The sequence below is a fragment of the Amblyomma americanum genome, chromosome 3 (genome assembly GCF_052857255.1).
Source record: "Amblyomma americanum isolate KBUSLIRL-KWMA chromosome 3, ASM5285725v1, whole genome shotgun sequence".
Lineage (NCBI taxonomy): Eukaryota > Metazoa > Arthropoda > Arachnida > Ixodida > Ixodidae > Amblyomma > Amblyomma americanum.
The window spans coordinates 219,482,367-219,505,830 of record NC_135499.1 but is presented as its reverse complement, the minus strand read 5'-3'; the positions used below and the strand labels follow the sequence as shown (position 1 = coordinate 219,505,830).

Below are 23,464 nucleotides of genomic sequence, written 5' to 3'. Positions count from 1 at the left end.
CAAAATGGCCCTGATTTTTCTGAGAGACCTGCTCAAACACAACATGCCAAACACTGGATAAACCAAACTAAAGAGAGCTGCTACAGTCATGCTAAATGCAATATCGAATATTCTCTGGTGGTAGGGCCTCTCCCAATGAACACCAACCATTTGGACTGGATGCACTCCAAGCATGCTATCTACTGCACAAACAGAAAGCATAATAATGTTGAATTACCCACGCATATTGTGCCTCAACAACACCCAGGAAAGCATTGCACTAAGGGAAGCATTAAGGGGAAGGTGAGCTTAGTCCTGCAGGATTTCACCACACAAAATTATAGAGTTCATGTACTGCGGGCTTTGCGTGATTGCGTGCTTAGAGGAATAGCAGGTCTAGAGTGCACATATGCAGAACACTTACAGAGAAATGACGTAAGCATTTGCATGCACTTTTCAGAAGTTGGCATTACGGCTTTTGCACACTTCACCTGAAAACATGGCAGTGTCCTCCCCAAGGAAGAGCCACCCACTCCAAACGAATAAGCTGCCGTTGTGGTTCTGATCAGCACGCTTGCCAGTAACTAACTGGTGGTGGTGTTGCCTTTTGCTATGACTGACCTTGCTTTGATGACAGTGAAGCTGTAATTCAGCCCAGTTTTTGAAACACGCTCTAGATTCTGGTGCTCCTGGGCCTAATGCAGCCTCAAGCTGCACTGCAACTGTCTGCAACTGCTCGGAATGCAACATAACTGCCCGGAACATAACAAAAATAGGTTTCAAGCTTTGTCACGGTATTTTATGTATCTAAACAATTTAACATGGAAATTTATTTCCAGCAGTAAATGTCATGTGAAGAAAAGTACTCTTGCTTGAGCGGTTTGTACTACATGGCACCACTGTGTGTGTTTGTGGTCTTTATTTTATGCAATTTTGATTGCCAAGGCTTTGCTTGGGCACTCTGCTGGCAGAAATAAGCATTACTGTATTAATTGGATGTAAAAGACTCTGATATGTATTAGTTTGGCAGAATAGTGGAAGTGGAAACCATTTAAAAGGACCTTTCACCTCCATGTGACGTAGATAGCGTTTAACGCTTTGGGAAAGCTATACTAAAGCTCTCAGTGGGGATAAGTTTTTTACAGCACGGTAATGTAATTTCCCTTAGGTCCACTATCATGTTAACGTTATACTAAAACTCTCCAACATCTTCAGCAGGCTTCGTAATACACCTTGGTACTGAAACACGTCCTGCTTCAAGCGCAAGTACAGACAACAACAACAAAAAACCTGGAGTGACGCGATAGCTATAGCTGGCTGAGTGGAACTTGGTCACGTGACCAACCACGTGACGAACCAAGTGATCAGCCACGGCGTCGCGCCGCCAGCAGCTTCTCCGCACCATGTGACAGCGTGGCGGCACAGCCACAGGATGGCGCACCGCCATGCTGAAGGCTCGAAATGCTATCGTAATGTAGCTAGCGCTACAAAAAAAAACCTAAAGCCAATAAGTGCTGAATTCACGGCACGATTCAAGCATATTATTGAGAGCGAACTTCAGATAATTTCAACTGGTTCTAAAACGTGTCCTAACAAGGTCAAATACTACAACAACCCCATTGCTTTCCATGTCGAGGGTAAGAATGCAGGCCAAACCTCCCACTATTTCTCAGAGGTGTGCAACCACATCTTCCATGATCAACACAAAAAAACCTCGAAAACTATTTGGTTTTAACAGATTCACCGAGGCATTTATAGTAGGTGAACGCAAATATCTATTACACTAGTTACCAGAATATAAATGACCTTGAAAACCAGAATAGTTTAGGAAAAGCTTTTACCACTCTAGCTCCAGGTAGGCAAAGCATAGAGTAATCATACAAAGTACAGATGTGAGCAGGCTCGTCCAGACCGCTGAAGCAGCGTGTTGTGAGACAAATAAAGCAAAATCTTAGAGCATTTGCTTTGTTGAAACTCAAGCGCTTGTGCCTTTGTTGTTCATGTAAATATATAAGGCAGCACTCAAGCGCAAGCATTGTCATGAAACCCACTACATGATTTCAAATTTCACTTTCTATGCCGCACAGAACACCACTCAAGCACTCAGACAAGCCTGCTCACATCTGTACATTGGCAATTTACGTACTACCTCGACGGTCGAGGCCTGAGATAGGGCTCCCGTGGAATTCCTAGCAAAAAAGCTCTAGAAAGTGCAACTCTGTGTGGAAACAGTAAAAACAAAGTTTCGACCAGGATATGCATGTCAGAATCGCTATGACCATCAATGATACCTCCTTATGGCCTTGCTTACTGGCCAGGTGCAAATTTGATGAGTCTGCGACAAGACAGCAAAGTAGCAGGGGTGTGCATATATCAGGAAGTTTCAAATAGTGAATAAAATATCCTCCTATTCAATTCGTTGAACCAACTGAATAGTGCATTTTCAAAATTATTTGAAATGGATTGAATATGCTATAAAGTTTTCAAATAATTTTCAAATAAAAGCAGTTGGTGACTTACGCGGTATATGCAAGCTGTAGTAGGATGAAGGGTTTCATTCATGTCCATTCATGTGAAAACGTTCATAATGCTGATACATGAACACTGGGATTGGCCAGGGCTCAAGCAGGTTCAGCAAATCCTGCCTTGATGCCCAACCTCGATGGCCACAGCTCATATGTAGCTCTCGCCTATCTCGCGTATCTTATAAGTTGCGCTACTTTATTAATGCGTTAGCATTACAAGGATCTGTGCAAATGGAAACGGCGACCGCCATCACAAGTGGCCACGCTGCCATCACATGTGGTCACCTCGGATATAACGAACTTTAGACCCAGGTTGCTCTACCCGAGCAACCTCCTGGGACCAATCAATAATTCAACTGCCACCTGCACGGTGGGTAGTCACGTGTGACACGATGTGAACCTTAAGACGTCATCACAACCTGCCCACCTGGTTGTGAGCAAACTGCCAACCGTGGTAAGTGGCTGTTAAATTAATGACTGGTCATGAGAGGTTGCCCGGAAGAAGCAACCTGGGTCCCACAAGCCCCACCACTGGTCTGAAACAGCCACCTGACAGAACAGTGGCACATCGCTTAGCCGCTGCACCACAGCGCCAAGGGTGGTATGGGGACTCCCAGCGATCTATGACTGTAAAGTAGAGAATGACCAATTCTGCATATACTAGCATTGATTCATTGACACTATTGCATCATATCCTTAAGGCAGGGCTACAAAAGAATTAGCAGCAAGAGAAAATGGTAATGCATTAAAATGATCCACCGAGAATTAGCGAAGTTTTTTCTTTTTCGTCATCAATAGAAAAAGGTAGTTTTCTCATAATTACAGTATGACAGTCATAGAATTAATATACTGACTTCCTGTTGCAACCCCTAGTGGAGATCAGTGTAGCATCTAAACAACTATACAGCTATAACTCCAGAAGTTATAACACCATATTGCAGCGCCACAGCTTCCACTTCGCTGTTTTGCACGACTGCTTGTTTTGTAAAAATATTCTTTAAAATATTTGATTCGGTTCTATCACTACTGAATTTTCATTCAATTTGGTAGCACAGCTACACTATTCGTACTCAATTTGGTGTGGAAAAAAGTGTTCTTCGCACACCCCTACAAAGAAGCCCAGCTGCCACGAACATTTGCAGTGTTTGTTCATTCTTCAAATCTGCCACCACACAACTTTATCACTTTGTTTGCTACGCAAGACGTGACTAGATTTATCTCGATTGATCGCAGCCAGGCAGAGCTGATTCTACGTTGTTCCGGAATGTTCTAGTAACTTTGCACGCTTTATCTCGAAAGTTCACTATCAGCTTTAAATTGAGCACGGCCAACAGCGGCGGGCATTCTGTTCGACGACCACCGAGCACGCTTGCCGCCGAGTGATTCAGTCCATTTTGAGTGCAAGTCAGCCCAATACACAGTTTTCTTTTAGAAGACCTTTTGTCCATTTTCATCGTTGCTTCAACTGCCGTCACCACTACGTGACATCTGGCGGAGGTGCGGGGTAGCCTTCCACGTTCCGGATGCCCCCTTCAAGTCGTGAAGCCAGCCCTCAGCACTTCACCCCCGAGGACAAGCCAGCAGCTCAGCGAGCCAGCCGACGTCTCCAGAAAGAGGAGCCTGAGTTCGGGACCCTGCCGGACCGCACCAGACAGTGAAAAGACGCTGCTACGAGCACCGCAACCTCACCGAAGATGTCGACACCGATCATACTGCAGCAACCGCGGGTGCCGCCAACTTTCAATGGATCCCTAGGCGAAGACCCTGAAGAATGGTTGGATCAATTTGAGCGCGTGGCGTCATTCAACAAGTGGGATGATGCGGCGAAAATTAGACACGTGTTTTTCTCATTGGAGGGCTCTGCACGCACGTGGTACGAAAACTACGAGTCGTTCCTTACGACATGGGAGCTATTCAAGAGAGAACTATTGAAGGTATTCACCAGTGTCGTGAGGAAAGAAAGAGCCGAACGACTCCTCGAGTCCAGGATCCAGCTTCCGAATGAGCCCGTCCGCGGTTACGTCGAGGAGATGAAGCGCCTATTTCGCCTCGCCAGCCCCGAGATGACCGAGGAAAAGAAAGTTCAGTTTTTAATGCGCGGCGTAAAAGAACAACTCTTTGGCAGCCTTGTCCGCCAGCCGCCAAAAACAGTCGAAGAATTCAGGCAAGAAGCCTGCACGATTGAGAAGACCCTCGACGTCCGAGCTCAGCAGTACAATCGCCCTTCCTCTGCCTGTGCAATCCGTTCGGACACAACGGCCACCACCAGCGACAGCTTGCAAGAAGTTATCCGCAAAATCGTCCGAGAGGAGCTACACCGATTACTGCCATCCTCCCCACAGACACAAGCAGCGACTCTGATGGATGTGGTACAGGAAGAATTGCAACAGGCACTTGGCACCCCAACGGCCACAGAACCCCAAGCTATGACCTACGCCGCTGCAGTAAGGACTCCTCAGCCCCAATGACAACCCCTGCATCCTGTCCGACATGAACCACTGTTCCCGAACACCAACTCCCTGCCCCCGCCCGCCCAGCCTACGATCGACGCTCAAGCCCCAAGAAATGCGACGCCTGGAGGACTTCCGACAACCGGCCGTTGTGCTTCCATTGCGGTGAGGCCGGCCATATTCTTCGTCACTGCCCGTACCGACGTATCGCTCTTCGAGGATTTGCCGTTAACGCCCCACGACCACGCTTCGGCCACCGTCCCCAGGAAATTGACGAGTACCTGCGTCGAGAGGAGCACACACCGAACCGCTTTTCGCGCTCAACATCGCCATCAACCTCGCGCTTTGCATCGCCACGCCGCGGTACGAGAAAAGTCTCCCAGCCCCCGTAGGGGAAACTAAGGACAGCAACCTCTGGAGGTGAGGTTCCTCACGAGCGAAACGCCGAAGATCCTTTACCGACCAAGCCCCATGAAGACGCTGCACCCGCAACGCCGCTTGAAGACCCCGACACTCGCTGCACCGATGCCGCACACAATGACAACCCCGACCACGACACAAACTGCCTTCAAAACGACGCTGCCACCCAAAAAAGGCTTCGACCACACGCCCCACCTGCGACGAAGCCGTGACCCGACGCCGAGAGCGACATGCAATGCAAGAGCCAGGACCTCCGACTTAGAAGTGACTATAGACGGCCGGAAAGTTACTGCTCTAGTCGACACAGGAGCCGATTACTCGGTGATGAATGGAACATTCGCTGCGCATCTGAGAAAAGTCACAACGGCTTGGGACGGCCCACACATTTGCACCGCAGGGGACCACCTCATTACGCCATCAGGACGATGCACAGCGAGAGTGACTGTCAAAGGGCATACCTATCCTGCGACCTTTGTTGTGCTACCGCAATGCTCCCGCGAAGTGATGTTGGGTATGGATTTCCTTAATGAGCATCAGGCAATCATCGACCTGCGATCCAAGCTGATCACGCTTTCGACAGAAGAAGCCATCGCTTCGATGAAAACTCGGGAAAATCACGTAGCCCTGAGTGTCCTGGAGGAAGAGGCGAGTGTCCCACTCCGTTCAAGCGTTACCGTGACCGTAGGCGCCACGAAAGCCATTAACGCTGAAGCCATCATCGAGGGGAACATGCAGTTGCTTCTAGACCGAGGAATCAGCATCGCAAGCGGCATTGCACATTTCCGCAATGGCCAGGCCGAAGTGCTGCTGACTAACTTTTGCGAAGAATACCGGCACATTAACAGAGGAACGACGATTGCTTTCTTCGACGAAATATCCGACATACGAGACTCCTTCGCCCTCTCCAACCCTTCCGCAGAAGACTCGCCTGACCAAGAGAACTCGCCCACTTTCGACATCAACCCAGCCCTGCCCCGGAACAGACAAGACCAGATCCGCAATCTGCTTCGAAGCTACAGTAAGTGTTTTTCGACATCGCCGAAGGTCCAACAAACGCCAATTGCCGTGCATCGAATTATAACGGATCAAAACGTCCGACCTCTCCGTCAAAGCCCGTACCGTGTGTCACCGCGAGAACCAAGCCATCTGGGATCTGGGACCAAGTCGAAGAAATGCTTCGCGACGACGTCATCCAGCCTTCAAACAGCCCATGGACGGCACCGGTTGTTCTAGTGAGAAAGAAAGACGGCGCACTTCGATTCTGCGTTGATTACCGCCGCTTGAACAACATAACAAGGAAGGACGTCTACCCCCTCCCCCGCATCGACGACACACTGGACCGCCTCTGCAACGCCAAATATTTCTCGTTGATGGACCTCAAGAGCGGCTACTGGCAAATTGAGGTCGACGAAAGAGACTGCGAGAAGACAGCATCCATCACTCCGGATGGGCTGTTTGAATTCAAGGTGATGCCATTTGGTCTCTGTTCCGCACCAGCGATGTTTCAGCGAGTAATGAATACAGTGCTGGCAGGCCTGAAGTGGCAAATATGTCTGGTATATTTATATGACGTCGTTGTCTTCGCCTCGAACTTTGAACAGAACCTCAAAAGACTTCGAACTGTTCTAGACGCCATCAAGTCGTCTGGCCTAACCTTGAAGGCAGAGAAGTGCCACTTTGCCTACGAAGAGCTACTGTTTCTAGGCCACATCGTTAGCAAGGAGGGAGTACGCCCGGACCCGCAGAAAACAGCTGCTATTGAACAGTTTCCACCGCCGGCCGGTAAGAAAGCAGTGCGCAGATTTCTCGGACTGTGCACATATTACCGACGATTTGTGAAAAACTTTTTGCGCATCACCGAGCCCCTGACCCAACTGACGAAAGCAGACGTGATGTTTAATTGGGAAGCGCCGCAAGCAGAAGCCTTCAAGGAACTTCAGCGTCATTTACAGTCCCCACCGATCCTCGCGCATTTTGATGAAAACGCCGATACTGAAGTTCATACCGACGCAAGCAGTGTGGGCCTAGGGGCCATTCTCGTTCAAAAAAGCAACGGGCTGGAGAAAGTCATCGCATACGCTAGCCGTTGCCTTTCCAAGGCCGAGGCTAACTATTCGACAACTGAGAAGGAGTGTCTTGCCATCATCTGGGCTACGTCAAATTTCCGCCCCTACCTATACGGACGACCGTTCAAGGTGGTCAGCGATCACCACGAGCTGTGCCGGCTTGCCAATTTGAAGGACCTCTCTGGCCGATTCGCTCGATGGAGTCTGCATCTCTAGGAGTTTGACGTCACCGTCGTTTACAAGTCCGGACGCAAGCACTCTGACGCCGATTGCCTCTCACGAGCCCCTGTAGATACACCGCCGCCGGACAACAATGAGGACGCCTTCCTGGGACCCATCAGCCCCAGCTCTTTTGCTCAGCAGCAACGCTCGGACCCCGACCTAAAATGCCTCATCGAGTACCTGGAAGGCAAGGTTTCTTCACCCCCCGCTTCATTCAAGCGAAGACTGTCTTCCTTCTGTGTGCAGAATGAGGTCCTTGTGAAGAACTTTGCAGCGAGCAAAACAGCCTACCTCCTTGTTGTGCCTGCTTGTCTCCGCGAAGAAGTTCTACACACTTCACACGACGAGCCGACCGCTGGACATCTCAGGTTTACTCACACCCTCCGACGCATTCAAGACAAGTATTACTGGCCCCGACTGTCTGCCGATGTCGCACACTATGTGAAAACCTGCCGAGGTTGTCAGCGACGAAAGACCCCTCCCACACGACCAGCAGGATTTCTGAACCCCATTGAACCTCCCTCAAGGCCCTTTCAGCAGATTGGCATGGACTTGCTTGGCCCTTTTCTAACGTCAATGTCTGGAAATAAGTGGATCAACATAGCGACCGGCTACCTGACCCGCTACGCCGAGGCGAAAGCCCTACCGAACGGAACAGCACCAGAAGTCGCCAAATTTTTCTAGGAGTGCATTCTGCTTCGACACGGCGCCCCCGATGTGCTCATCATGGACAGAGGAAAAGCATTCACGGCGGAACTAACGCAAGCTATCCTGTGTTACAGCCAAACCAGCAACCGGAGGACAACTGCATACCATCCACAGACCAACGGACTGACCGAGCGCCTGAACAAAACCATCGCCAATATGCTCGCCATGTATGTCGATGCCGAACACAAAACCTGGGTTGTCATCCTGCCTTACGTCGTCTTCGCCTACAACATCACAGTGCAGGAGACCACTCAGATGACGCCTTTTAGGCTCGTCCATGGCAGGGAGGCCACGCCCACGCTAGACGCCATGCTGCGTTACAGAAGAAGAGAACGTCGACGTTGCCGCCTACGTTCCACGCACAGAAGAAGCTCGAAGGCTTGCCCGATTATGGATCAAAGATCAGCAGCGCTTCGACGCCAGACGCTACAACCTACGAAGACAGAACGCGGAATACAAGCCAGGAGACCAAGTCTGGGTTTGGACGCCCATTCGCCGCCGTGGATTGAGTGAAAAGCTTTTGCGCCGCTATTTCGGCCCGTACAAGGTTCTTCGTCGGCTAGGTGAACTAGATTATGAAGTCATCCCTGACACAATGACTGCATCCCAGCGCTGCTGCGTACGACCAGAAGTTGTCCATGTAGTCCGTCTGAAGCCGTATTATGCGCGCTAAAGGACGCTGCATTTCCATACTCTATTTTCGCAAGATCCGTTTTATCTCTTACTAGTCGCATTATTTGTTTTAATGCATCGGGTCAATGTTTCTTTGAGAGGGGAGTAATGCCACGAACATTTGCAGTGTTTTTTCATTCTTCAAATCTGCCGCCACACAACTTCATCGCTTTGTTTGCGGCGCAAGACACGAATAGATTTCCCTCGATTGATCGCAGCCAGGCAGAGCTGATTCTACGTTGTTCCGGAATGTTCTAGTAACTTTGCACACTTTATCTCGAAAGTTCGCTATCAGCTTTAAATTGAGCACCGCCGACAGCGGCGGGCATTCTGTTCGACGACCACCGAGCACGCTTGCCGTTTCGCTGCCGCCGAGTGATTCAGTCCATTTTGGGTGCAAGTCAGCCCAATAAACAGTTTTCTTTTAGAAGACCTTTTGTCCGTCTTCATCGCTGCTTCGACTGCCGTCACCACTACGTGACATGACAGTCATAGAATTAATATACTGACTTCCTGTTGCAACCCCTAGTTGAGACCAGTGTAGCATCTAAACAACTATACAGCTATAACTCCGAAGTTATAACACCATATTGCAGCGCCACAGCCTCCACTTCGCTGTTTTGCACGACTGCTTGTTTTGTCGAAATATTTGCAGAAGTAATTAATATTCTTTAAAATATTTGGTTCGGTTCTATCACTACTTAATTTTTATTCAATTCGGTAGCACAGCTACACTATTCGTACTCAATTCGGTGTGGAAAAAAGTGTTCTTCGCACACCCCTACAAGGAGCCCAGCGATGGAAGTAGGATACCCAGGAGCAAGCATCATAAAACAATTCTGAGGTATAATAATCTAAACTGTAAAGGAGAAAATTATGCCCCGCATGAGATGATGGCTTTACTGCCTCCTCCACTCTTGACAAGCGGATGAACAAGCAGACTTCTATTAAATCCTTCCACAACCCAACATAGAGGGCCGCGCTCAGCAGCTTCTTGCAGTGTAGGGGGTGAAACCGCAGAAAGGACAGTTTAAACAGAGTTTCATTGCAAAGGCTGGTCTTGCTGCCTCTTGGCTTCTTCATCCACAAGCCCACCAATATTTCACTGATGTCATACCTTGGCCAGAGCCACTACCAGGTGTAGAGCTTTCCCCTGATGCAGCCAGTGTTGCTAGCAACGTTGGAGTATCTCCTTCTGCTTCTGGTTTGACACCTGAGCCAGACTCCAGCATTTTTGCAGTGGCCAATAAGCTCAGTTGGGATGATGCTGGGAACATCTGGTGGCAGTTGCCGTCAACAATGCTTGCATTAGACTGCAAAATGAAGATTACGTCAGGTTAGTAGCAGCAGAAGCTGCACCTACATAAAAATGCACAGAACTGCTGAAGCAATTTCACCCAACAACCACTTCATCAATTGTAACTCTAATTTGTAGTGCTTCTACATGTACCCTTATGGCTGGTATTCAGAGATTAAAATAAAAGTACTGTTACCAATGGGTTTTTAAAAAAAGTTCACTTGAAACTCCCATGTGTTTAACTAAAAGTGTAAAAAAAACATTAAAAAAAGTTCGCTTGAAACTCCCATGTGTTTAACTAAAAGTGTAAAAAAAAAAAAGAAATCACAAGAGAGAACATTTTGAGGCTAAGCTATTCACACTTCTGCAATAAAAACAAAACAATATACGAATTTCAGGTGCAAATTCCAAAATTATGCCTATTTCACAAATACACAGTGCTCATAGGAAACATGGTAAATTGGTAATGTACTTTGCTCAATCATTCAAAACATGCAGGAGATATAGGGCAGCCACTCAAGCACATGACAACAGTTCTTTCCAATTTTGAAGGGAACCAAATATAAAAGTTGCAGTGACAATGAATTACGTGCAATTCATCGTTTTTCATGGTGAAGCAAATCTATGTTCGGGCAGCAGCGAATGGTATGACTTGGCTAGCTGGTAGATGAGTGCCACACTGAACAGCAAAAACCATTGGAAGTAAATCGATTTGCACTTGCCATCTGTCTGAGATCCTATGTTAGAAAGTGCAAAGAGGCTGACCACGACATTATGACAACAGGTCAACGCCAATGGTAGGAGGACCTCCTTTGAGAGAGATTTGCCACTTCGTTCTTGAGTTGTACCCAAATACAAGTGAGTACTTCTGGCTCTCAATATGGTCAGTCTAAAAAAATTTCAGAACAAATTACAGATTACATGCATTATCCTTTTACAGAGTATGCAACCTTTATTTCTGCTGCTTCAGCACAGCCGCTATATGCCTACTGTATGGGAGAAATATATGAACTGCAAACTACATATCACATATGCAACTGTATAGACCAATTTTCTTATGAATGAACACATCACTGCAGTACTTATCCAGTTTTAAGGATATCTTGCAAAACTGAAACTAACAATTAATGCACAAGACTTTATACAACGTAAGTGTACTTCAATTTTAATATGAGCGATTATTATCTATGCATTTGCTCTCTCCTCTGCAGACACACATAGAGAAAGTAAACACACAAATGGTTCCTAGTATGTGTATCTATACTAGGGGGGTCCCAAAATGGGCACCTGTACTGTAAATCAACCTAGCACCGCTTTCATAGCTTTCACACAGCAGTTCAAGAGCATGCTGCAGGAATATCCAGGTGTGTCTTCGAAAATGCATATAGTCCCTGACATGCTTTTGCTGTGATCACGAGGCTGTTCGATATACTTAGAGTGTGCACTTTCCGGTTTTAACCAAAAAACACCGATAAACATCCACTGATAAAAAAAATATATATGTAATCAGTTAAAACCGAAAAACACTGATTTTTGCTATGTTCATGCTAGCCTAGGACCCACTTTTGATGAAAAACTTCCCATTTCCTTCCCTTCAAGGTATAGAAATGGGCTAGCAATCACACATGGTCTGAATTCATCTAAATCAGCTTGTAAACAGTAAGAACCTTCAGTACTGCTTACTTCCAAGGCATATGGTGCACTGATCAACAAATTTACTGAAATGGCATGTATGTAAATTAGAAAGAGCAAAGGATCCATTACCAATCCTTATGACCCATATGGTACCCCTTGCTAGACTCTTTATTACACTCATCTGTAAGTGCTGTAGTGGATCAGTAGTTAAGTGTGCTGCTAAGCAAGACTTTTCCAATTCAATTCCTGGACAACTGTAAGTAATGCGAAATCTAGAAGTGCTTGGGCACTAAGAATTTGGTGCATACTAAAGAAGCACCAAAAGGTTAAAATCACATACAGTCGAACTCGGATCTATCGATAATTCGATATAAGAAATGGCAATAGATAAGCTTATCCGTAACTTAGAAGGAAAAATACATTGCACCCACTCTAGTAACATGCTCCTAGCAGCAAAGTGCAGCCTGCCGTCATGCTGGCATCGCAGAAGCGTTGCCAAGCCTAACCTACTTCTCATCGAAGACGCAGCAGACGGTGGTTTGAAACTAGCCACCGTCTATCATAAGAAATCTAGTCCTATTACCAGTACACTGTAAATAGAATACTTGCTCAATAAAATTAAGGTGTAGTTGTGTTCCTCAAATCCTTTTACAGCAAAATCAATGCCAGGTGAGAGCCGCCCCTAGGCTTTAGGTAGTTAGGTTGGCTTCACCGCATGAGAGCGACGTGGCGTGGAAATTGAGCACAAGAGACTAAAGGCTACCCTCAAGCACACTGTAACTTCACCTCGTCACGTGGTTGCACAGCACTAGCACTACCAGCTGGTGCCCAAGGCCACACAGCCAACCAGTTCTGCATTTTCTTGGAAACCTTTTGATGCATTGTAATAATAAAAAAAAAATTTCTTCCTGGTCATCAACTGCTCCTCTGTGCCCATTTGAACTGCGTTCAGTCATCGAACCTTGTCCCTTTGAGGTGTTTCTTCAGATTCGGGAATACAAACAGTCATTAGGGGGCCAAATTGGGAGAGTACAGAGCAGGTGGTCGAGCTCTTCGAAAGCACACTCTCTAACTGCTACTTGGGCAAGGCTAAATTCGTTAGCCACGGCATTCTCGTGCAGGAGGACGCCTCTTGTCACCAATCCTCATCATTACTCCACAATGGCCTCATGCCGTTTTCGGAGAATGCTGGCATAACATCCTCAAGTTATTGTCCCACTGTTTTTGAGATAATTAGTATAGGATCCTCGTTGCGTTCAAAAAACTGTCCCCCCCCCCCCCCCATTGCATTCCTCCTCGAGCTTTCGGTCTTGATTTTTTTTTTGGCGGGGACAGTCCTGACTCCTGACTGCCTCCACCCCACAAACTGTAGTTCTGTTCCTAGGTCCTACTGATACAGCCACGTCTCATCCCCAGGCGGGCGAGAAAATATTCTGGGTCACTTGCATGGATGAATAAAATCACGCTCCCTTGATAATGTGAAGCAGTGGGGTCGATCTTGCATAAAGTGGTACAGTGCCACCCATCGTGACCTTCAATACACCCAAAATGTCATGGATGATCTTGAAAGCACTGCCATACAAAATGTTCAGTTCTGTGGCAACTTTGGAAACCTTAATTCGGCGATACTTCATAAGGATCTCAATTCAGGCTGAATGGTCCAAATCGGTTAAAGTGCTCGGCCACCCTGACCTCGGGTCGTCTGCAGCATATGATAATGCAACATATGATAGACATTCACTGCCATACAAATTCACCATTCTATTCTGAATTTCTTTGGTGGAACTTCCTTCTTTTCACAAGAATTTCACATTGCGCTATTGATGTTTGAAGCCGTGGGTGTACGCCATGTTAAGTGGTGGTCCAGCCATTTCAAGTTTTGGAGCAATTTTTGGAGCAGAAAAATATTCATTTTGGAGCAGCTTTGTATCAGAACAATAATTCTGGAGCAACCCAGGAGCAGCACGAATGGAATAAATGAGTCACCCAGAAGAGTTTGTTACTAACGAGATCAGGTTCAGCCATGTGTAGCTGGGAAGAAAAAAAAACAGAAGAAAGGTGGTGGTCACAAAAAACAGTGACAAAACATTTTATTAATGCTAGCACTGTCTTGCACGCAAGTTCAGCCAAGCAAGCTTGACTAAATGTCCAAAGAACATGTTCACTTCAGCCATTCTTTTTTTTTTGTGTTGGCATCATCTAAATGCTTCTTGGTTTTTTTTACAAATTAATCAAGCTCGCAAAGTGAATCAGCAGGGCTGAAATTTTCTTGTTCCAACAAAGTTTGACCTCATTGAACCTGCTCCAAGTTTTTGTTCTTCAACCCAGAAGATATGACTTCTTCAGCCCACTTCAGGGTTGACTGACATGATGCAACATTTTGATGCAACTGACATGATGCACGAACATGGAGGAAGGAAAACTGGGGAGAGGCCCTCACCATCCGAGCTGCACGCCAAAAAGTGTGCCGGAAGTCACGCACTGTCGCAAGGACAACTGAGAGTCTTTGGCCGAAGGTGCAGCCAACAGTAACTCTAGATGCAGCGGCATCGTCTGCTGCAATGCCTGCTGTGCATGCGCAAGTGCGCCGAGACAGCGGCCAAGTAGGAAGGGTTCTTTCCTTCCTCCATGTGACGAATGAACTGGCTGCTAAATTCTACCACAAGGCAGCCCACCCTGGATTGCCAACTGCGGAAACATTTTAGTAAGTTCTTAACCGAAAGCCTGAATGGCTACAAAAATAGTAGCTTTCCTGTGACCGCGTCTTCTTTTCGGCGCAGCTAAGGTGCAATATTGATTCATTTGCCGCTTTTGGAGCAGACTGGAGCAGCAAGATGTAAAAGTATTAGAATGGTGCAAATGGAGCAGCTGGAGCACCACTGCATGTTTAACTGACTGATTCAGAGCAAGGGAGAAACCGAAAGGCTTGATATTGAGACCTTGCTTGGCCAGAGGGATGGTCTAAACTAGCGTATACCACTATCAGATGTTTGGTCACAGCCGGGCTGCAAAACTTTTTTATCTCCCCTCATAACTTCAGCACATTAAAATACATTACTCTCTAATAATTATGAGCCCCCAAGATATAACTACAGCAGCATCTTGAAATGTATGCAGAAGATAGACAGAAAAAATAAGGGCACAGAAGGCCACATAGAGTGGGGGAAAATTCAGAAAAAAAGAGGGGAGAGATGCACACCAAAGGTGCTTGTTTGGAAACATTCAGTGTACGATTAAAAAAAACACAAAAAAGGAAGGCAAAGGATTTGTGTTGACAGCATGCGTCTTCCAGCGTGCCACTTGAAAAACCACTTGTTTCCATACACCCAATAAAAGTGAAATGTATTTGCATTTATCAGAAAGCTCGAAGGGGCATGCACCTGGTCAGGCTCAAAGCTAGGAAATTCTTTCCTACTCAGCAAGTACCATTTTGACATGGCTAGAGAGCTGTTTTGCAGGCCACTACAAGTGGCAGCAATACTCATGGCAATCGCAGCAGTGGCAATAGCTCTGAAGCATGCTAACTAAGGCATGAAAGACCTTGAGGACTAAGCTTAGGCCGGGAAAGTAAGCTTGGAAAAAAAAGCACTTTGCCATAAGGTACACTACGAGAAGCAAGATGAAGTGTACCATTCAAGAAATGACCACATTACATGGGGCATGCAAGCTGTGAAAACAAAATATATGAACCAAGAATGTGAAGACAAAGATGGCATACATGTCCTAACCATTACTTCATGTCATTGGCCTCACATGGACTGATCAGACGAGGGGGTTTAATATTTTTTTATTAACTATTCTTTGAGACAAATTTTTTCTATCATTTGTATGCCTTGTATGTCACCATGGCACAAACCTCATAAATATCAGAAATAGCAATGACCAATGGCAGTCTTACTAATAGCGGCATTACCTCAACAGTATATGTTTATCTATCGATTCTTTTGCTAGACTGCTTCAAGGAAACATTATTAGCATCCTGCCCTGATCAAAAGAACACAAGTGCCACCAACCAACACGTACCTCATCCCCTTTAGCCAGTGCTTGTTCTAGAATTCTTGATGTCTCAAAGTCTTTCTCATCTTCTGCGAAGTCAACAGGTGCATGGAGTCTGCGCCTTTGGTCACAGCTGCTGAGCTCTTTGGAGGACAGCAGGCTTTCCAACACTGAGCAGGAACCATTGCCCTTGCTTGACCTCGTAGTTCTCTGAGCTCCTGGTGCCTCTGTGCTGCACTTTGGCGAAGGCTCTCCATCGCTCGAGTTTTCTTCCTCTGCTTCATCATTGCTTGAAAGCTGACTTTCTACAAAGAGAGCACAGCACCAACAAAAGATGGCTCCAACAGTACACACGAAAGACTCGCAGCTGCATGGAGAGGAACACAGTCATCAGAAGAGCAGATAAGCAATGCTGACCATTCTATAAAATTGCTGACTTGAAGGTCAGCACTGCTTGCGTGAAACGCACTAACCTGGTCGAACACCAACGTTAGGCAGTCTATTATCAGAGTAAAGCTGCTCTTTTGGCTAGCTGGCACTGCCTATAATAAAATTTTTTGTGTCCTTTTTTGGTTTATATAATCATAAGCACCCAAGGTATGCGACATGATACAACCAACAGCTTTGCTTTATTTCAGCAGCCCATTCCATGAGGGCAGGTAAGAATAAATAGTAGATGCAAACTGCATACAGTACAATAGTTAGCAATTCCATGACATCACAGCAATACAGATGGCATTTATTTATGCCAGTGTCCCGCTACCATACCCTTAGGGCCCTTCGTTTTTGAGTAAAACCCGGTACTGACAAATATTTGCACCCCGAGCATGTTTTGTGAAAATCGTGTTAAACTCAATTTCTATCCGAAAATGGACTGTGAAAAAGAACCTGGAAGCTTTCTCAGCCATTGACAAGGCACTAAAAAGAAGAGAATGAAAAGAAAGATAGCAAACAACATGCTCCCAACACGGCCAAAGTCGCTGTACCATGTTCACTGGAGCAGCCAAACAAATCAGCAATTTAAACGGACACTAAAAACAAACAGAACTTGTCCTGTATCGATAGGATACCACGTTCTGATCATAAAGAGACCTTTAATACTTTCGCATGCTGGTCGAATGGAACAATAAAGGTAAATGCATAGATGAGGTGAAGCCAGTCACTTGCGCTAAGTGGAGGCGATCACAACTGCAGGGCCCTGGAGATCGGAAGCAAGTGGGTATCTCCGATTTAACTCACCATAGCTGCCTGAGCGAGGAACAGTGTGGATGGAGGTGCAACCCAGAGAAGGTGATTTATACTCATTCTGTTCATATTACTTCTCACTGTTCTTGTTTAACACAAACTTTCCAAGTGATCTCTGATTCATCTGCATTATCAACCAGCAGTTATCACACATGAGGAAGTTTGCAAATTTAGAGGCACCTTCAAGAAAATGTAGCTTGCCGGTGCAAAATGCTGGAAGCACCACATGACAACTAGCGCATATTCTGAACACATTCTGAAGCAGTGCTTCACTATTTCCTGACGACTCTGAACTTCTTTTAACACTAGTTATCGACAGCGTGGCTTCACTTAATAATAAGCGCAAATGGTGCCTGTTAGAAGCGACAAGCCAAAAAACAGGCATCGAGCTGAAGTCTCATTGCCATCATTTTATCAAATGGCACCCATGGCAATGACTTCCTGATCCAACACTGCTGTGTGTTTCAAATGGCAACTCACAAATCCGAGGGGCTGGAATAGGAAGACAGCCAAGAAAAAAAATAAGATGATCTGTAGATGAAGAAAGGAGAGATAAATGATGACTGGGGTGAAAAAGAATAAAAAGAGTCTCAAAATGAGTTAGAAGGAGAAATATATATAAAATTAGAACAGATTTGAAGCAACTCAAAAGAGAAAGTTCAAGAAGAAAATTTGAAAAAAGAAAAGGAAGACGAGGCAGGAGGTTTCCTGTTCGAGTTCGCACTCCACTCTGGCTAATCCCCCATCGTGGGCATGTGCCATTCCAACAGAGGCCAACAAGGGAAGAGGTAACACGAACTAGGGGCAGAAGGTCCACAACATCAGTGTGGTGAGGCAGCAAGCAAACCGCATCATTCCCTCCCATTGCTTCCTGAGCAGACATGGACCCCAACAACTTCCATTTCAGTCCTGCAGTCCACAGCACTCCCTGTCCACGAAACGAGGGCACTGTGTCGACACCTCCAGGGTGCCAATACAGCAACCTGCTGCCCTGACAGAACATCAGCAGAATGAGGGCCGTGAGCAACGAGCACCGAGCAAGTGCTGGCATGGGTACTGCTCCACAACTACCTCTACCCAACGCCTCTTCACCCCTACAAGGTACCCATATTGCCTTGACTGCACGACACGCTGTGCCTAGGTTCTGCCCAGGTGCCCCTTGTTGTGTCCCGGGCTTCAGTTTAAGTTTGGTTCTACTTGGATTGGATTTGGCCTTGGTTCAGTGCATCTGTACTTCATTGGCAGCTTGGATTATCACGTGATCGTTCTATATAAAAACCCATCCCGCCATGAATAAAACATCATTCTTCATGTAATTCTGAGTCACGACTCACTTCTGGGGCGGCCCACCAGGCCGACACCACACCCCTTCTGAGCAATAAATTTTGGACTTCATCAGTTTTTCTCGTGTAAGGGCTAATTTTTATGGTTAGCATCAGAAATTTTTTCCTATGCTTTAGCTGCTGTGTATGTGTGCACTTCATTAGCTGCGTTTTGTATAAAATGTCTGATCTTTGTGCAACCGCCTGGTCTGTCCTTTGGCATGTTAGGCACTCACGCACAGAACGCTACCAAGTTCGTGAGAGTAATGAACATGCGAAACCGAGAAGGTATGGTACAGACAGGGGAAATGCTGCATTTTGGAGGTGGCAATAACTTTTATAAATAATTTTACCGGCAAACAGATTCTTGTTGCAGTCGGTCATGTAGAGATTGTTAATGAAAATTAGAAACAAATATATGATGACAAAAATAGTAACCAAACAACTGTGCACCAATTAAATATTTCGGGCTATCTTCACTCATAAAACTACCTGAAAAAAAAACCTAACGTACAGAAAGGGCTCTACTGGTACCTGGCTTAGAACAAGAAAGTAAAAACAGCACCCAACTATTACCTCCCTAATTCAGGAAAGAATTAAACCCAGAAATGCAGGGTCCTATATATTGTGCACATATTATGGGGGGATATTTCTTACAGTAAAGGGACATCAAGTCGACACCCATTTGTACTGGATAAGAATTCACTCAGGCTTCCAATGAACTGCAAAGAAGCAGCTGCAGTGAATTACAGCAGAAGCAAACAGTTCTTAAACACATTTCGATTATCATCTAAATGAGCATAGCAAAGAGGTGTCACCTTGCTCACGAGGTGCAACGTGTCTTGGTCTGACTCTTTTTCTCTTGCTGCTGGGCGGTGACTTCAAAGGTCTCTTGGAGGGTGATGCAACACTTGCAGAGTCTACGTTACTTGCTCGCACCTCTGATGAAGTCAGACTAGATACAAAATACAGATGCACTTTATTGTTCATCACAAACCCTTCCTTCACAGCAAATGTTACTAGCATCAGCACAGGCAGGAATTCTGTGTGCTCTCATAAAAGCTAGTTGTAAAGTCACAGCTCACCACCTCCAAGCTTAATGCTGTTTTCATAACAGCTCCGTCATGAGTCTGAAAATACCACCTTTCTACCCTACACGGCGTCTAGCACAGGGAAGAGAGCTTGCAATAATTATACAGTAGCCTCGCTTTTAAACTCTACGTAGCCTTTTTAATGTGAGGCAGTTCAGTGCTAATTAACAAAAATTGCCATGATACCTAGAAGAAAGAAAAGAAAATAGCATTCATGAATACTTCTGAAGAATATATATATCAACCTCAATTTTTATCGCACTCCCAGAAACCAGATTACACAATGTTTTGTCGAAACAGCATTGCTTCAGACAAAAGAGGGGCACAGGTTACTTATTAAAATACTGGTTCACTGCAAACATACAAGTTCTCCAAGCAAGAAAATTCCAAACCAACAAACCTTGGCAGCTGTTCAGCTAATTCAGAGGTGTCACTGGTAAGGTCAGTGAGGCCTTTGACCTGAAGTGCCTCAGCAGCCTTCAGCAGTGAGGAGAGCTGCTCACGTGAGACATTCACCTCCCCATGATACATGAAGTCTACAATGGCCCTCAGTTCTGAAAACTTGAAGTCCTTGAGGATGACAATTGGATGTTGGCACTGGTTTTCAGCAAATATAGTCTGCAAAGACACAGACAAAAGAAGATAAGGAGCCACAGTTTGCTAAAGAGTTTCGGCACTGGCCTACAACACAAAAGAATGAGCACTGTCAACATCCTTGAATTGCATTGATCCAAGGATGAACACAGCAAGCGCTGAAATTTGTGCAATGACTGTCTAGAAATTCAAAACGCCATTTAAGTACTTCCAGAACAATGACAACAAAAAAAATAAGGAGCTTTGTGTGCACATTTCTCTTGCTGCACCAACTGCATCCACACGTACAGCCTGGGACAAAAGTCTCCGGACCACATGTTTCGTAAACGAAGCCAACAGCTCTACTATTAGCTGCCAATTAGCTAGTGAGGTGAAAGAACAGGATACTGACTTTCACCTTTTGTCTTGAACTACATATTGACAAACTAATGGAAATAACTTTTTTCAGGCAATGTAAAGCGAAGTCCCTAATGCACATGTAGCAGTAAATGAACATCTTGCATCAGGCCAACATAAGATATATGCATTCTCTACCTCAATGATTAATATTGAAAGTTTCAGTTGATGTAAACGTGTGAGTATTTGCATCCCATAATAAAAAAAGAGACTTGAATTTAACTGTCTATAATGACACCATCGATACACAGTGTACTTAGGAGATGTTCATTTTTTTTTTTTGACCTGTAAAACTGGATAGCGAGCTTTTCAGACAGTGGCAGCAGGTTCTCAAAAGCATGTACATGCAACCTGCCAGTGCAGCACCACAGTCAAAAAGGCTCTGAAAGGGGCTCTAATAAGGTTGTGGTATGCCTGGGATGTTAAAGCACGTTGCTTCATGAATATTGTCCAGCAAGAATTTTTTAAATGCGCTTTGTAGAAGCTGAGTTATCTGTAGTCAAAATTTGAATTTCAGCGTCTTCGCACCTTCCCCTCTCCTCTCGTCACTTTTTGCATGCTGGAAGGTTGGCGCTCCTCCGCCGGCCCTACCTTTGGGAGCAAAGCTTCTTGACCCGCTGGAGCTACACGGCTTATTGGCCGCGGACATGGTAGCTGCCTGACGTCTGAAAGAATCTAACCAATAACAACCTCTCAACTTGTATATGCAGGAGCGAGTTACGGAGGAGGGTGCGAGCGTGAAAAAGTCGCCGGGAAGGGCTCGTTAACTTTAGCGCGTGATTGTGGGCCCTCTGCTACGTGTAGAAGTGTATTATTTGGCTCAGGTTTTCATGACAACACAGTGCAGTGATTGAGCGAGTTGATACGCTATCCTCGGAATTTGTTTCAGAGCCCCTTTAAGAGCAGTGCTTCGGCGAATGCATGACATTTTGTGCTCACAGGCACGCCAGCCTGTCCGCTTCCACCCATAGCCTGCTGTTTGCAAGGACCTTGGTACAAGCAGCCAGTTCAACTGCCTGTGCTGCACATTTCTGCCCCAATTGCACAAGCGGCAAGTCAGAAGCTGCAGTATGCGCACTACTGGGCTGAAAATGGTATCAGGGTAGCACACCAATACCCCCTTATCCTGTATGTGTGTAGACTAAATAAATAAATGGCATGCCAGCAAGCGTAAAAAGCTGTGAAGCCATCACAGCACCATCAAGTAGCAAAGTCATGAATTCTGGCACACTTCTACGCAGTTCATAAAATACTGTGACTGACTGTACAATGCACACATATCGCCAGTAGCAGACAGTCCACATTTCTTCCCCTGTCCTCCAAATAATTTTTGCCCTATATTACTTTAAAGAGGACACTGAAGACTCCATTCAATAATTATTCTTAGTAAAAATTGATTATCTGGCTTTTTCTGGCTATGTTGACACTTGTCTGGCAGCAAAAGACACATTAATCGGTGAGAAAATTGGAATTAAAAATCTTCCCACCAGCCAATTCAAACTTGTGACATCCTTACTGAAAAGGACATGCTGCTTCCGTACTGAAGTGAGTGGTGGTGTAAGCACAGACCCTGGGACCCCCACACACAAAAAAAAATTTGGCTATTTCGACGAGTTACGTGCACTGCAGAGGTTGCTTTGCCTGACACTTTTCAAAACCGCATGTACTTTGGCGCAATGTAACAAAAATCTGTTGGGCCACAGCGCCAAGGGTAGCCGCGCTTTCGAAACTCTAAAAACTGATATGGATATTACTTACAGTGAGTTAGACGCCTCAATAATTAAGGAGCCTAACAGCAGCAGTTAAAAAGTTAACTATTCAATATTAGTTAACCAGCCTGCTAATTAGCATGTCTTAGCTGTCGAAAAAATCACGCTTCTAACTCAAAAAGCCTGTTTTTTAAAATTGCGTAAAGCCTTAGGTGAAACACCCTGTATATACCAGGCTGCTATAGATCCCTCAGAGAAATCACATCAAAACTGTAAATGAGCCTGGTTTTACGACAACACCAGAATTGTTTGCCATTCAAGACTTGTTTTAATTCTTTTGAGACGAAGGTTTTATAAAAGCATTACGGCAAGACTATCCCTACACCTTATTCTTGCAGTGGTCAATTTAGGCCTTCAAGAGCTCCCTGTGCTTTCAGATTGTTTCCCTCAAGTAACCTCCTGCGATAAAAGCCTGGCCCATTGCAACTATACAGGCCCGAACCACGTGTTTATTGTTCACTATGTGACATGCACATCCTGCAAATGTGAAGATGGGTTCTGCATCACTGCAAGGCATTAAGTGACCAGTCATGCCTTGGTCACTAACTACAGTGCAAGCAGACGTACATGCGCAATGCATGCCGGAAACAGAACGCTTAGTACAAACATCTTTGACAGCACTGGACAGTTTTGTTGGCTGCTACTAGCTATAGCACACTAATGTTTCAAGCTGCTACTCTTTTCATCTCACAGGATCAAGGGCTCCTAGTGTGGATTTTTAAACCTGACAACATTGAAGTTGTTGGGATTGTGCTTCTTGAGCTACCTGAGCACGTAGCCACTGCTGCTATGGGCACCCCATGTATTCCTTGCAAGCGGAATTGGGGCAGTTGCATCGCCTGCCCACCCAGAGGAAGCCCTTCCAAGAACCCCTGTCAGTCACCCTCCTGCCCGTTCTTCGGTTGGCAGTATCGCGCTTACGCACGCTGAAAATGTCCCACGACAGTTGGGGAAACTAGCTCGGGTAGTAGAGATTTACAAGAGTTCTGATATACATATTCGCTCTTGCAAGATGAAGCTCACCGAAGGATTTATCACTACAAGAGCAATACAGAAGCTCGGGCCCTTGGAGCTAAA

General features: G+C 45.8%; 1 protein-coding gene across 2 annotated transcripts in view; it reads right to left on the bottom strand.

Annotated features, from left to right (window-relative positions):
- The window catches only part of LOC144126121 (uncharacterized), a 47,841-nt gene that overhangs the window by 9,426 nt on the left and 14,951 nt on the right, over nucleotides 1-23,464 (bottom strand). For both annotated transcript variants that reach the window (XM_077660083.1, XM_077660081.1), the window contains exons 3-6: nucleotides 20,029-20,246; nucleotides 19,356-19,492; nucleotides 15,998-16,275; nucleotides 10,160-10,355 (exon numbers count right to left, since the gene is read on the bottom strand). In XM_077660083.1, coding sequence (XP_077516209.1) covers nucleotides 10,160-10,355; nucleotides 15,998-16,275; nucleotides 19,356-19,492; nucleotides 20,029-20,246 — 829 coding nt within the window. The remainder of the gene's footprint in view (nucleotides 1-10,159; nucleotides 10,356-15,997; nucleotides 16,276-19,355; nucleotides 19,493-20,028; nucleotides 20,247-23,464) is intronic.